Raw genomic sequence first — 15,858 nt, 5'->3', positions numbered from 1 at the left:
AGCGATGTCATGCTGAGTTCATTACGTATAAAGTAGGATATTGTTTCATGGTCTTCTAGTGTCAAGACTGCTTGCTTAAAGTACAGCAAGCTATCTCCTGAATGTCTCAGCAAGTTGTCCCGTACTGAATGCTTCATCAATAATATTCCTGAACTCATGTCCAATACTTCAGTTTACCTCACAGGATCTCACTGGATCCTCACAATCACCTATTTCAAAGATGATGTCCGGTAGCTCACTCCATTACACCATCAATAGCAGAACCAGGACCAGAACCCAGGTCTTCTGAAATCCATCCCCTCTGAAGTAGACAGAATGGGGGTAAGGGTGTGTGTAAAACGTTAAGATCTTTTTTAAAATAAGAGCAATAGTAAAATGACTCCCTATGCCTGGGCCTCAGTCAGTGGTTCTCAACCTTAGCTATACATCAGAACCACCTAACAACCTTAACAAAGATGCTCTGAACTCACGATACACAGCTAGGACACTGAGACAGCCTAGGAGCAATGACTCCCCAACAGCAATGAGCACACCCAACACACAAACTTTGGTTTCTCAGTGCTACTCCCCACACTAAGAGGAACCAGGGTTCCTTGGGGAAAGAGGACCAGATTCAGGTTTGGGGCAAGGAGAGTCCAAATGTGAACCTGATACCATGTTGAACTAGAAGCAAGAAAATGCTCAATGTCAAATAAAACCTCAGCAAAAGGGCAAAAGAGCTTGCCTGAGGGTACTTCTACTGGCCAAAATTGGGGACAATTTGAACATCAAGAAAACCAAGCCCCCATTAACTGCAGTTTACTTATGCAACAATCCTGCACATGTACCCCTAAACCTAAAAGGTTAAAAGAGAAAATGATAATGGATTATATACAATTCACTGAATAAGAAGAATCTATTGAGACCTCAAAAATAAAAAGAGGGTAAAAAGAGTAAGCTCTTCTTTACAGAGAAATGCAGGCTAATATAGGTAAGATGAATGTAAAGAATTGCCAGTTTGCAGTCCCCAATGTGTAATGATGAACAAGGCAAAAACAATGGATGCCAAAATATGTGAACAGTTTTGGAGAGCCATATAATCATAAAGTATTACCCCACAGACTATGAATTACAAAGGGGAAAAACACACACACACACACCCCCACACACATCTGTGGTGAGATCTGGCCATCCACCACCTTAACCAAATGATCAAGCTTACTATCAATAGTGGGTCAACCTTGGCTGGGAGCAGTGGCTCACGCTTGTAATCCCAACATTTTGAGAGGCCAAGGCAGGCAGATCACCTGAGGTCAGGAGTTCGAGACCAGACTGGCCAACATGGGGAAACCCCATCTCTACTAAAAATACAAAAAAACTTGCCATTCTCCTGCCTCAGTCTTCCAAGTAGCTGGGACTACAGGCGCCCGCCACCACGCCCAGCTAAATTTTTGTACTTTTAGTAGAGACAGGATTTCACCGCGTAAGACAGAATGGTCTCAATCTTCTGACCTCGTGATCTGCCTGCCTCGGCCTCCCAAAGTGCTGGGATTACAGGCCTGAGCCACCCCATGCCCGGCCAGAAATTAATTTTCTTAGTGTGATAAAGATACTGTGGTTACAGAGGAGAACATCCTTATTAGGAGATGCATACATGGTTTAAGAGTAAAGAGTTGGCCGGGCGCGGTGGCTCAAGCCTGTAATCCCAGCACTTTGGGAGGCCGAGACGGGCGGATCACGAGGTCAGGAGATCGAGACCATCCTGGCGAACACCGTGAAACCCCGTCTCTACTAAAAAATACAAAAAACTAGCCGGGCGAGGTTGCGGGTGCCTGTAGTCCCAGCTACTCGGGAGGCTGAGGCAGGAGAATGGCGTAAACCTGGGAGGCGGAGCTTGCAGTGAGCTGAGATCCGGCCACTGCACTCCAGCCTGGGCGACAGAGCGAGACTCCGTCTCAAAAAAAAAAAAAAAAGAAGTAAAGAGTTGCAATGTCTGTGACTAGCTTTCAAATGGTTTAGCAAAATCAATCTATATTGAGAAAGATAATTGTGACAAAATGTTACTACCTGGTGAATTTTAGTAAAAGGTCTATGGATGGTCACCAAACATTTCTTTCAGCTTTTCTATGGGTTTGAAATTTTTACAAGTTAAAAGTAAAAGAAATAATAGAGATCCCCTGACCATAATTTAAACTGAGTTAGCAATGTCTGGATTAGAGCTCAAGAAACTTTATTTTTCACAAGATCATCCAGATGATTCTGACACATGTCTAGAGAATCACTGGTCTTTGGTTTCTGCTACCTCCTGTAGCCAGAGAAAAGTGAGAGGAAGAAAAAAGAAGTAGCTTAGCTGGTGGCCAAGAGCCTTTCCCTGATGGTTCCACAAGCCAATTATCTCAGACATGGTCCAAATGGCCTTGGAGTCTTAAGACTGGATTTCCTATGGAGGAATCAAAGTACTAATCCTCCCTTGGGGGCCTTGGCTGCTGTAAGAAACCAATACTTGACCTTCCCAGGAATACAAGCTTCAGGGCACTGAAAGAGCTAAAAGGACTGGAGCGGAGGCAAGCCAAGGTGCTGTCTGAATAAGGGGAAACCCACCAGGTGAAGAATCTAGTGTTTTGCCAAGAAATTCAATTTAATACCAAACAGGGGATTTACCTGGGCAGAACAGGCAATTTGTTAATATTCAGTGACTGTTACACACCTGAGCCGGATGTCATTACTAACAACCCCTGTCATAGGCTTAAGCACTGCACCCCCTGCCCCCAAAAGCAGACAATTTGTTTAATGTCTATTCTAAGAAACCTGAGGAAAATGAAGCCAGACTGATTATGGGACAATTTAAATAAATACAAGAAACTAAAGAGCAGAAAAGAAAAAGTTAGGTCTCCATACAGCTACCGTGAATTACTTTTATTGAAGAAAAAAATGTTCATTAGAAAATCTAAATACATCCCTCTACATGAATACACAGCTCAGAAGAGGGGAAATGGAGGCGGGGAGGCATCCAGGTTATAAAGGGTAGAAAACGAATGCAAGCTTCTTTGAACTCTTGGGAACACAGGCAATGCTTGCAGTTTCCTGGGCACCCAATGGGCAGGGAAGATCAGGAAGAGATCCATGGGACATAAGGAAGTTAGATTACTGCCCATAGCTCCCAGGAGGTTGTCCCCTCCATTTCTTCCACTCATTCTTTTGGCTATGGGAGCCTTCCCTCTAAGCTGATCCACTACCAGCAGCCAGAACACTCCCCTAAAAAGCTAGCTTGGCTTCCTGGGCAGCCAGATCTTCAGGAGCAAGGCTGTCAAGTTCTTGAGGCTATCACTGCTGCAGGCCCCCCCTCAGCACACAGAGGGCAATCCTCACCAACACACCACCAACCACTCCACTGGCAATTCCTATCCCCAAGGCTGACGCCACCTTCTTTTTCCACTTTGGGTGGTGAGGCTTGGAGTAGCTGTCCAGATTAACTTCCAATCCCTCATCTACTAACTTCTGATCTTCAGTAAGTGACTGATGGAAATTCAGGTTCACCAAGTTAGGAGGAAGAACCCTCAGCCCAAAATAGAGCCTCTTGACAAGTCTCAAGTTTTTTAACAGCTGCACATCACATCGGTATGTCCCAGAGTCATACTCCTGAGCATATTTAAACTTCACGAAGTGAGAGTTGGCTCGGAAGGGTTTGAAGACCTCGTCGTCAGTGGAGATGATACCTCGAGCAAGTCTCCAGGTGAACCGGAAAGCTTCCTGTCCAATCTCCAGGACGTCTGAACTCAGACAGCTAAGCTCAAATTCCTTGCCAATGAGAATGGTGAAATGGAGCATCCCACAGATCCAGTTGGTTAGACATTCCAAGCGCTGAGTCTGACATTTCCTTCTCACTCCATCAGGGCCCACCTCACAGACGGTCTCCTCCTTATAGCCAAGGCCACAGGTGACCGTACAGGTTGTAGCACTGATGATAACTTTCCCCACAGCTTCCTGCAGCTTCTCAGGGATGGCCAGTGTTTTAGGTGTAGTCACCACCAAAGGCAGGTAGAAGGCCAACCCCAGGCTCCCAAGGGCAAAACTAGTGGCCAAAATCTTCATGTCTCAGCAGGCATTTTGCCACCCTTAGCCAGCACCCACAAGCTATTCCAGCTGAATCCTCTACAAATCATAACTTGATTCCTTTGACATGAGATATCCTTCAAAGTCAAAAGATATGATGCATGTATTGTCAATAAAACAACACAACTTAATAAATAAAAGTCCAGTCCTTATAAACAGGTGAGGCCACAAGGCAGGAAAAAAACATAATGGTGTTGCTTTACTATCTATCGTTGTTAATAAAATAACCACCTTACCAGTCTTCATTCTTTTCATTGCTTTTTTTTTTTTTTTTTGAGACAGGGCCTCACTCTGTCAACCCAGGCTGGAGTGCAGTGACATGATCACAGCTCACAGCAGCCTCAACCTCCTAGGCTCAAGTGATCCTGCCACCTCAGCCTCCTAGGTAGCTGGGATTACAGGTGCAGGCTACCACACCTGGCTAATTTTTCTATTTTTTGTAGATACGGGGTTTCACCATGTTGTCAACGCTTGTCTCCAACTCCTGAGCTCAAGCAATTCACCCACCTCAGCCCCGCAAAGTGCTGGGATTACAGGCGTGAGCCACCGCACTGGCCATTTTCGTGTTCTTTTAATGACTTTAAATCCACCTCTTGGGAAGACAAAGAAGAAAAGACTTCAGAAACTGAAGTAAATTTCCAAATTACCTCAAATGCATAGTGAAGTTATGCTCTTCCTCACACTTACCCTTACCCTCTATAAACCAGGATGTAAATTAAGGGTTTCAAAAGCCCCAGTTAAATGTCACCAAATAAAAACAAATACTAAAGTCTAAAAAAAGGAAGATTAACTTGAATTATTTCAATGCTCCTAAACCTCCTATAAAAAGGATTAAGAACTCTGGACTGGGAGGCAAGTAACTTACCCTTCCTGAATTTCTGTTTCTTCCTTTGTAACTTCAGACCTCCTTGCCTATCTGAGGAAGGTCACTTAGAGCATCGAATGATATACTGTACATGAGAACACTTTGTAAAGTGTGAAACACTGTTCAATGTGTAAGGAATTTTAAATAGAAATGGAAGTTCATAAAGACAAGGGCCAAGATGACCATTTCAAATCAGAATGTTTAACATTATGTTAAAGGCAGCTCCTCTCCCCTTTTTAGGCACTCTTCCTTCCCAAGGATACCGAAGATATATTTTGAGTGAGAAGATGCATGATGCTCCCTGACTCTTGGCCTACTCCCTTTACCCTACAGAACAGCGCTCATCATTCACTTAGGTCAAGGTTGCTATGAAACAGCTATGATGTCAAAGATGGAGTTCTCAATCACATAAAAGATTAATAAGTAGACCCTCAAATTTGACATTAAAATCAAAGACTTACATAGACTTTGTGAAACATCTTTAGGAGACAATGAGCATTTAATTTTAAAGCTACTTCATTCCAAAAAAAAAAAAAAGGTTAATAAGAATTTAACCGTACTTACGTAGACTTGAAGAAAGATCCTTGGAAGGCAGGAACTTCCTAGCATGCATTTTTGTAACCTCCAGAATGCCTAGTCCTACGGCCTCTTCAGAGTAATTACAAAACTATACTGAGTTAAGTAATTGGAAGACAGATCATTACTAGATGATCTTTTTGATCAACAACTTTTCTGCTTGCATCATTTATTTATAATCTCATCTAGAGGCAGAAATCTAGGCTACCTGTCCACTCCCTACCCCATCCAGATCTATCTTTCCACACCGAAAGATCTAGTATCAACAAAGGAAACCACATTTTCCTTTGTACTAAAGCAAAGTGGCCAGAAAGTTCCAGAAGTGAGCAGTATTTACAAATAAACATCTACACCTGTTCTTTAATAAACATCCAATTTTATTTACAAAGCATTAAAGCTTCAGCAAGAAGTACCCAAGGCTAAGTCTCATCTTGTACAAAACTACAGAATTTTTTTTTTTTTTTTTTTTGAGATGGAGTCTTGCTCTGTCACCCAGGCTAGAGTGCAGTGGTGCAATCTCGGCTCACTGCAACCTCCGCCTCCTGGATTCAAGCAATTCTCCTGCCTCAGCCTCCCGAGTAGCTGGGATTACAGGTGCCCGCCACCACGCCCAGCTAATTTTTCTATTTTTAGTAGAGACGGGGTTTCACCATGTTGGCCAGGCTGGTCTCAAACACCTGACCTCAGATGATCCAACAGCCTCGGCCTCCCCAAGTGCTGGGATTACAGGTGTGAGCCACCACGCCCAGCCCAGAATATTTTTAAAAACAAAATTTTGGGGGTGGCATGGCAGGGATGACAAAAAGGAAGAGAATATACATATATTGTACAAATCAAATAATTCAAATTGAAATGGATAGAAGGTATTAAAAGTTGAAAAAAAAATTCCAAAACATAAATAATTATTAGGAGCTACCGCCAGAGACAATCTGACAGGGCTGAAGATGATTTTCTCAGTAGCCAGTTTAGGAGGTGGACATAGCACAAACATCCAGATGCACAAGCAGAGGAAACCAAGCTACTTCACACATGGAAATATGGCAGAAACCCTCTAAGTCCCATACTTTGCACACTGCTGCAGTGTATAGTGCAGAGGACTGGAATGGATATAACATCTGCAAAACAAAAACATGTCTAGTGAGCCACCTACTCATCTCAACCACTGGTCTAACTCATGACAGTCTCAAAACGAGTAAGAAAAAAGTAGCGGCATCTAAAAATATAGACATTTTGCAACTGACTCAGGGAGAGCTCTTTCTTCGACTACTGAATATACTGGTTCCAAATGATGGAGTGAGACAAAGAGGCTCTTACTGACGTGCTCTACTTTGATTTCTATCCTAAAATCTAAAAGGTAATCAATGTGTTTGGCTACCTATAGGAGCATCCACCAACTGATATATCAGATTCTTTTTTTTTTTTTTTTTTTTTTTTGATGGAGTCTCATTCTGTCATCCCGGCTAGAGGGCATTGGTGCGATCTCCACTCACTGCAACCTCTGCCTCCCAGGTTCAAGTGATTCTCCTGACTCAGCCTCCGGTGTAGCTGGGATTATAGGTATGCGCCACCACACCCAGCTAATTTTTGTCTTTTAATAGATACAGGCTTTCACCATGCTGGCCAGGCTGGTCTCGAACTCCTGACCTCAGGTGATCCACCCGCCTCAGCCTCCCAAAGTGCTGGGATTACAGGCGTGACCCACCGCGCCCGGCTCACCAACTGATATATTTCACAGTAAGCACAGTATTTAAATTCTCCTTTTAAAATACTGATAAAAAAAGACAATCCAGGTTAAGCACTTCCAGTCAGCTAAAAACGCCATTCAGAGAAGCTACTGAGCCCTTTTCACACCTGGTTTCCTAATGGGATTTTCAGAGAATTTCAAACATCAAATGTACACATCTATCCAATCTGCTATTTTTATATAAAGAACAACAAATGTCAAAAAAAAAAAAAAAAAGCTAAGCAACCTTTCACAGAAAGGAAGTGACTGAAAACACAGTAAGAAAAAGGAGCACAGGTACAGGAAGGGAAAAACGCAATGACTGATGAGGCTAGATTTCCACAGGCAGTGATACAAAAAATTCACCTTGATCTTTGATTTGAACTATGTGGTTTGCTGCTTTGATTCGGATGGTTTTACTTTACTCCTTGCATAGATTCCCCCAACCCAGTAAAAAAGTAGCTTGTTGAGAGACACCTGGGTTTGTTTCCATCTCTGGAAGCCAGCACAGGTAAAGCAATATAAACTATTGATGATTCATTGCTGGAGATGGATAAAACTAGCTATCTTCAAAAACCATGATTAATGACAATGAACCAAGATTGGAGGGAAACATGCAATGAGAGGAAAACAAGGGAAAACCCTGAATTGTTACAGCCCGGCTTCTTGGGCAAAATGTGGTATGGGAGGAAGAGAGGGCCTTCATTGTTCCCTTTCTGAAAATTTGAAATCTTTCAAGCACTTTCTTTTCTGCCCATCCTTTGCACACAATATGGAAATATAGGAGGTATTAGGGGAGAGGAGAAGTTTAAAATGAGAGTATGCAACAAAAGTTTTCCTACGATACCAGTAGCAAAATTTCAGATAAGAAGTCACTCGAGGACATGCATTGAGGACAGAAGGCAAATGGGAGATAGGAAATGACAGGTCAAAATGACGCTGGGTACAATAAAGTTAGATGAGCAAAACACAGGTATTTTTTCTCCAGCAACATAACTAGGCATCAAAGTTTAAATGAGTCAAAATTCCTATCTGATGTCTTCACAAATCTTCATTCCTGAGAGTCTATTTGGACTTATGCTTGAAAGGGAAGGGAAGGTCGTATACTCTTCTTCCATAATTCACTTCTTCATTTAAACATAAAATTCACCCTCCCACCTCCTGGGTGGGAGGCACACGCCTTTGTTTTAAATTAAAGTCAATTTTCAAATGACTGACCACAGTGTCCAGAGGCCACATGATGGCAAAGTGGGAAAGAATGAAGAACTTCAAAGGTCTTCATAACAGTTCTGAGATTGCTCCTCCTGCTAAAGAGATCAGACACAAAAAGATTTCTTTTAGCTTCAATTTAGACCAGTTACTTGTAAGAACAGAAATATTGAATGCTGGATGATGCATTACAAGCACACATGGACCAAGAAATTTCCCCTTTTTAAGAAAAGTCATAACCAACTCCAACTCCCAATTACTCTTTATTGAACAAAACAATCCAAATCCAAAACCCCCCACCCCAATACTTTCCTCAGTACTATCCCAAAGGGTGGGGGGAAAAGCAAAATGATCAGAGTTCTACATTTTTTCTAAGCTGCTAACCATGCTCTAAGGTGCTAACAAATAATGTTTAACATTCCAAAAAGTGCAGTAAGTAGAGGAGAAGAAATTTTAGGGTACCACACCTTTCAACCCTTCATATATTTAAAGATTGATTAGTTACTAAATGATTAACAAGTGAACAGGAAACCCTTCTCCCAGCACCACAGTTCCTTAAGTGACATTCTTATCACCTTAGAATCCCAAATACAGTGAAATGTTCATGAGAGCTACTGTCCACATTGCTACACACCAACGATTGATAAATAATATCCTGAATAGTAAAATGAAATGAACACTTCCCTGATTATTCCAAGAAGCTGCTCAACCTCTGAGAGACATCCTTAAATGAGCTGCTGTGAAATATTAACTAGGAAGTGTAAAAAGACAAGAAGGTGAAAAAAATCCTCCCAGGTGTCATTTGGAATGGCAGAGAGCACCTGAAGGTAAAATGGTTAAAAAATAATTGCTCAAATTATGAAACAAAAGTACCCATTTATATAACTTTGATTTTTAAAGTTCCTGCACAAATAAAAACTGGCAATAAAAATATATTCACATGTGCCTGAGAACATACTGAAGTTACAATGAGATACAAACTTTCTACTGAATGTTATGCTGTTAAAAATCAAATTTAAACTTTTCATAGTTCAGTCAGATTAAAAGCTTACTTAGCACCGGTTTTTCAGATCTCTCTCAACATAAATCACAATGAATTCCTTGCATTGTTTTTTTTTTTAGACAGAGTTTCACTCTTGTTGCCCAGGCTGGATTGCAATGGCGTGATCTTGGCTCACTGCAACCTCCACCTCCTGGGTTCCAACGATTCTCCTGCCTCAGCCTCCTGAGTAGCTGGGATTATAGGCGCCCACCACCATGCCTGGCTAATTGTTTTGTATTTTTAGTAGAGATGGGGTTTCACCATGTTGGCCAGGCTGGTCTTGAACTCTTGTCCTCAAGTGATCCGCCCGCCTCAGCCTCCCAAAGTGCTGGGATTACAAGCGTGAGCCACTGCACCCGGCCGCATTGATCTTTAAAAAACCTCCTGAGATAGAAAAATCCACTCCACAAGACTCAATATCATGCCTTAACCACTTTAAGGCAATTTTTAACAACTATTCCCACAGGTACCCTGACCAATTTAGTTGCAATCGTTTAAAAATGAATACAACATTGCCATTTTAAACAAACCTAAATCATAATAGGAGAAAGTGGTTTGATCACTAATCAACAGCATTAGTAATGGGCACTCAGGATGACTAATGAGCTGCCTTACACTGGTTAGCTGAGGGCAGCTCATGTTTCCATACCATCCTTGTTCTTCTGAATACACAAAATAAATAAATAAAAACCAAACAAAACAAAAGCTTGTTGAGGCATCAGGCAACAAATCAAAACCAGAGCAAGCAGTACTATGAGCAAGATAAGATACACAGAAATAGCAATACAGAAGACTCCAGCCAATTTAAAGACCTGACGCAGCAACTGCCCCCAAGGAAACATATTATTTAGCTGCAACATAAAGGAAATCTCCAGGAATGTAATAGGTAGGAAAATTCAGCTCAAAATGACCAGCTATTATTGGTACTTTCCAGTAGCAGCCCAATCAAGGTCGGCCTAAGAGAACACTGAATCAAGATTTCAAACCCTACCTTGGTTAGCTAATAACATCCCATTGAGTGAGAAAGACTACATGATTCTAGACTAATTCATAAATTAGTCTTCACAAGGAAAGGAAGAAAAAGAAGGAAAGGAGAGAGGGGAGAGAAAAAGAAGAAAAAGAGAAAAAAGGAAAACAAAACTACCAAGCATTAAAAAAAAAAAATCCAGATTCAGTAAGTAACTTGGAGGTGGTTCAGAGCCCTGGGGTGATGGGCTGGCACCAGGGCAGTGGTGTCGCGCAGCCCAAGACAGGGAAATCTGCATGGTGCCTGTCCACTCCCAGAAGTGTCGCCTCTGCTCACTTTGGCCCTTGCCATCTCCAACAGACCCAGGTGTGCACCAACCCCTTCAAGTCTACCATCCCATGAGGCCTTTAGAACATGTATGTAACCGACCACACCTTTGTCCCACTTTACTACTGATGTTTACTGCCAAGGAGCCCTAGTTCTTGGGCAATCCCTGAGCAATCACAGACAACTAGGAAACTGGTGATTCTGCTCACATCTCAAGTTTCTGGTCTCAGGACTGTCCTCTGGAGAGTATTTAAAGTAACTAAGAAGCATTTGATAGATAGTGCAGACTATGTTAGCCTGGTCCTTCCAAAAAGTCCCAAGCTCAGGGTTACCCTCACCAAGCTTCACTTTGGGTCCTCACTCACATAGAAAAATGTTCGCATGAATGTGGGCCCTCTAATGCTAGCCAACACTGACAAGCTATTTGACAGGAAAGAATTTTCTATAGCCGCAGATTCCAGATGGCCAGATTATCTCTAGAGTGGTCTGTCTGCCAATTTTCCCTTGAAATGCATATTCTCCTGTTAAAACAGACAACAGACTATGGTAGCTTTGTTAGGGCTAATCAGTTTAAGGAACAGTTTCTACAATAACTGGTCAACTACAGATATTAACAAACAGTTGTCATTCATCTAACTTGGGTAGTAACACAGCCTATGACTATAATCTTGCCTTCGAATGATTTGGCTCAAATGCAGAAGTTGTCCATGGGGCAGGGGGCCAAAACCTTGAATCTACACATGCAACCATCAAACTGGAGTGATTTTTGAAGATGGTTTGGCCTCAGAAGTTTTGGATCAGATTTCCTTTCTTAATACCTGGTGGGAAATCTACAATGACTATATAGTGGCTTTTACTGAAAATCTCCAAGGTATGGAAGAATATGAGCTCCAAATGCCAGAGTTTCCCTCGGTGGTCGTGATAGGCCACATGCAAATCAGCAGCAGGTACCAATCTAACTCAGCCTGCTCAGGGCCCTCCAAGACGACTACGTTACTGGATGAAGCCCTTCCCGCACCCAAACAATCCCATATAAAAACATAATAAGTTGCCCTAAAACAGACTTTTAATGGAATGATCTGTGATATCCAATTTCATCACTCTCCCCAAAATTTTCAGCCTTCACAAAGATCCAAACCACACTGCAGCTGGTCAATAAAGGCAGACGTAATCCTTCTGTGGAAGTCTTGGAACTATACCTCAATGCCCCTTTGAGGTTTTTGGGGTTTTTTAATTTTTTTCTTTTGTAGAGACAGGGTCTCACTATGTTGCCCAGGCTTGTCTGGAATTCCTGGGCTCAAGCATTCTGACCGCCTCAGCCTCCCAAAGTGCTGGGATTACAGGCACGAGTCATTGCACCTGGCTGATTTTATTTTTGTTTGAGACAGTGTCTCCCTCTGTTGCCCAGGCTGGAGTGCGGCGACGTGATCACAGCTCACTGCAATATCAAACTCCTGGGCTCAAGCGATCCTCCTGCCTCAGCTTCCTATGTTACTAAGTGGGCCACAGGTGTGCACCACCACGCCTGGCTAATTTTTTTATTATTTTGTTCCCAGGCGGGTCTCAAACTCCTGGGCTCAAGCAATCCTCCTGTCTTGGCCTCTCAAAGTGCTGGCATTACAGGCATGAGCCACTGCACCCAGCTCAAGGTTTTTTCTTGTTTGTTTGGTTGCCTTTTACATAGATGGGGTCTCACCATGTTGCCCAGGCTAGTCTTGAACTCATGGGCTCAAGAAATCCTCCCGCCTCAACCTCCCAAACTGCTAGAATTACAGGTGTGAGCCTTATTTACCATACATTTCCTTCTGAAAAGCACATGATTAGGGATAGACAGGTTTTAAGAAGCTAGAAGACTGTCCTAAAGTGTGTGGTTGTTTTTTTTTTTTTTTTTTTTGAGACGGAGTCTCGCTCTGTCGCCCAGGCTGGAGTGCAGTGGCCAGATCTCAGCTCACTGCAAGCTCCGCCTCCCGGGTTCCCGCCATTCTCCTGCCTCAGCCTCCCGAGTAGCTGGGACCACAGGCGCCGCCACCTCGCCCAGCTAATTTTTTGTGTTTTTAGTAGAGACGGGGTTTCGCCGTGTTAGCCAGGATGATCTCGATCTCCTGACCTTGTGATCCGCCCGTCTCGGCCTCCCAAAGTGCTGGGATTACAGGCTTGAGCCACCGCACCCGGCCCGCTAAAGTGTTTTAATTAATTATGTTTGGCCACATTTTAAATCACCCTTAAAACATTTTAGCTCTCCGGGCCAGGGAAATCTATTTAAACTTTAAATTGCGTTTCTTCTGTAGTGGCATCAGTGTGTGCAAGAAGTGGGCTTGGAAGGACTGTTTTTACTTACATCTAGTCAGTCTGCAATCTTTGTTGGCAATGCCCACATGACTGCTCCAGGCTACTTTACAATATATACAAACATGCCGGGAGTGATGGCTCACGCCTGTAATCGCAATACTCTGGGAGGCCGAGGTGGGTGGATCACGTGAGGTCAGGAGTTCAAGATCAGCCTTACCAACATAGTGAAACCCCATCTCTACTAAAAAAAAAATACAAAATTAGCCGAGCATGGTGGCACACACCTGTAATCCCAGCTACTCAGGAAGCTGAGGCAAGAGAATCACTTGAACCCAGAGGCAGAGGTTGCAGTGAGCTGAGATCGCACCACTGCAATTCAGCCTGGGGACAAGAGTGAAACTCCGTCTCAAAAAAAAAAAAATACACACACACAGCATTACATGTATATATACACAAACACAGCCTTAGGTGGGTTGAATGTGGAGGTGGTAACCATCAGTGCACCACCATAAATATTGTCGGAAAAAAAATATTGGTACTCAGTGGTATGGTGTTGGGCTATCAAAAACTAAAGTCTAAAATCTAGTAAACTTGAGGTAGAATACTCAAAATGATGAATAACAGTCTATTTCAGCTTCTCTGTAAGAGAATTCATGTTTACAGACAACGATTAAATCATGTAAGTTATAAATTAAACAAAGAATTCTGTTTTGCACTCTAGTCCTTATCACATTTGAACACATTTAGATTAAAATTTTAAAGTCGGGGGAGCCTGAACACAACCACTGACACGTTATCAATCCACCTTTAAGTCTACCAACTAGCCACAAAAAAATTGAGAATACTGTATTAACTAAAGCAGTGCTTCTATATAAAGCAAAAAAAAAAAAAAAATTCCAAAGCCCAATGTTTACACAGAAATGGATTCTAATTTGATTAACATTTTCTAAACAAGAGACCAATTAGCCTAGGCTCACAAATGTTTGGTAAGAAACAGAAATTGTTTACTGTCCCCCAATAAAAATCCCTCAGTAATATAAAAGTGAGAAAACTCAAATATTATGTATCAAAAGGCTTAGGTGTTAAGATGCTACACAGATACTGTAGTTTCTGTCTTTTTGGTCATTTCCTCCTGTTTTCAGATACCGGAAAAAAATTAAAAACCAAAACAAACCCCATCTTCTTCCTTAACATGATGGTACTACTAACAATTTCATTATTGCTTCTGGACTACTAAGAGAGAGAAAGCACTACCTGTGGGATTTGAACAATCTGAAGAGGGAGAGAAAAGATGCTACAGTGAACCAGTCAAAGACTATATAAAACAAGCTTGTATTTCTGGCTACTTGTCTGGCTCTTTTATTTGAGACAAAACAAACAAAAAACCTAAGAGCAAATAGGGATGAAGAAATGAATTAAGCCAGGGGTTCTTACCCTTTTTTGGGTCATGAATTCCTACAGGAATCTGATGAAAGCTATGGACATCTTCCCCAGAAAAATATTCACATAATATTTTGCATATAACATCAGGGGAATGTACACTTCTTGAAAACTATTTACAGACCCAAGGTTAAGAGCCACTGAATTAAATCTGGTTTAGCCTGCCCTTAGCAGCAGCTTAAAATTAGAGATTATCTGCTGCTGGGAAAAAGGTAGGAAGGGAGGGGGAAAAAATGTTGCAGTTAAATATAGTCAAGGGCTATACAAAGCAAGGCCACGAAGCAAGCCAGACAGTGCTCCCAATGTGTCCTTACCTGTCAAGGGCTGGCTGAGTTCCGCCTGCACTTTACCCTTCGCTGATCCTTCCAGAGGTAAACCTCTGTCCCCTTTGTAGAGTTTCGGTTTAAATGGAGAATCTTTCTCTTTACCTTTTGATCCTTTAGGCCGGCCTGCTTGCTTCTTCTTGGATTTGCCATCCCCCTTCACACCCAGTAGTGGATGGACTTCTGTAGGACACACAGGCATGGAAAGGAATCCACATGACACCAGTCCCATCACCCCAACCACAACTTTGTTGAGCAAAGAATGTTGCTTTGCGTCCCGGATCAATTAATAATTATAAAGAGAAAAGTCTGTCTTATTTGTATGACTACAAAACAGTGGCCATTAAATGAGAGATAGTTGCTTGGTCAAAAGGCACACATGGCTTATATCAAGTATGTGCAACCTGTGGCCCACAGGCTACCTGCGGCCCAGGACAGCTTTGAACGTAGCCCAACACAAATTCATAAATTTTCTTAAAACATTATGAGTTTTTTTGCAATTTTTAAAATCTCATCAGCTATCATTACTGTTAGTATATTTTATATGTGGCCCAAGACAATTATTCTTCCAATGTGGCCCAGGGAAGTCAAAAGATTGGACACCCCTGGCTAAAATGTTCATGCCAAGTCACGGTAACTCTAAATTGAACAAGTAGCTGAAAGATGCACTGATACTATCAAACCAAGCCAGAAGAAGGAACACACATACACGCACACACACATACACAGAGAGGCGTGTGAGAGCAGAAAGAGAATGGGCTTTGGAATTAGAGAGACTAGAATGAGAATCCTGACTCCACCACTTCCTGTGAGACTTTAGGCAAGTTACAGAACCTCTTACACATAACCTCAGCCTAAATTTTCTCCTTTAAAAAGCAGGTAAAACAACTTGCAGGGTTGATGTAAAAGTCAGCAATGGTATATATACCAAAGAGTGTCTGAAACAGAGTAGACACAGAAATCAATAACATCAGGAAAATATGTAGTTGCAAAATGTGATCTGCA

At 42.2% G+C, this 15,858-nt stretch overlaps 2 protein-coding genes across 5 annotated transcripts in view; both read right to left on the bottom strand.

The window, feature by feature from the left end:
* Window positions 1-2,880: 2,880 nt before the first annotated feature.
* TMEM81 (transmembrane protein 81) lies at window positions 2,881-5,320 on the bottom strand. The gene has a single exon (XM_025379938.1). The coding sequence runs from the start codon at window positions 4,069-4,071 to the stop codon at window positions 3,304-3,306; it is 768 nt and encodes a 255-aa protein (XP_025235723.1). The 5' UTR covers window positions 4,072-5,320; the 3' UTR covers window positions 2,881-3,303.
* A 569-nt stretch (window positions 5,321-5,889) lies between these two features.
* The window catches only part of RBBP5 (RB binding protein 5, histone lysine methyltransferase complex subunit), a 35,801-nt gene continuing 25,832 nt past the window's right edge, over window positions 5,890-15,858 (bottom strand). For 2 of the 4 annotated variants that reach the window (XM_025362636.1, XM_025362628.1), the window contains 2 exons: window positions 14,845-15,036; window positions 5,890-8,563 (listed from right to left, as the gene is read on the bottom strand). In XM_025362636.1, the coding sequence (XP_025218421.1) occupies window positions 8,535-8,563; window positions 14,845-15,036 (221 nt within the window). In that variant the 3' untranslated portion in view covers window positions 5,890-8,534. The remainder of the gene's footprint in view (window positions 8,564-14,844; window positions 15,037-15,858) is intronic. The other 2 variants (XM_025362645.1, XM_025362655.1) reach the window with 2 other exon arrangements.

This window comes from Theropithecus gelada, chromosome 1, assembly GCF_003255815.1.
Source record: "Theropithecus gelada isolate Dixy chromosome 1, Tgel_1.0, whole genome shotgun sequence".
In the NCBI taxonomy this organism is placed as follows: Eukaryota; Metazoa; Chordata; class Mammalia; order Primates; family Cercopithecidae; genus Theropithecus; species Theropithecus gelada.
Note: the sequence above shows the minus strand (reverse complement) of the source record. Positions and strands in the feature narration are given on the sequence as shown.

Coding starts and splice junctions, on each gene's coding strand:
- TMEM81 (XM_025379938.1), bottom strand. CDS start 4,071: ATGAAGATTTTGGCCACTAGTTTTGCCCTTGGGAGCCTGGGGTTGGCC.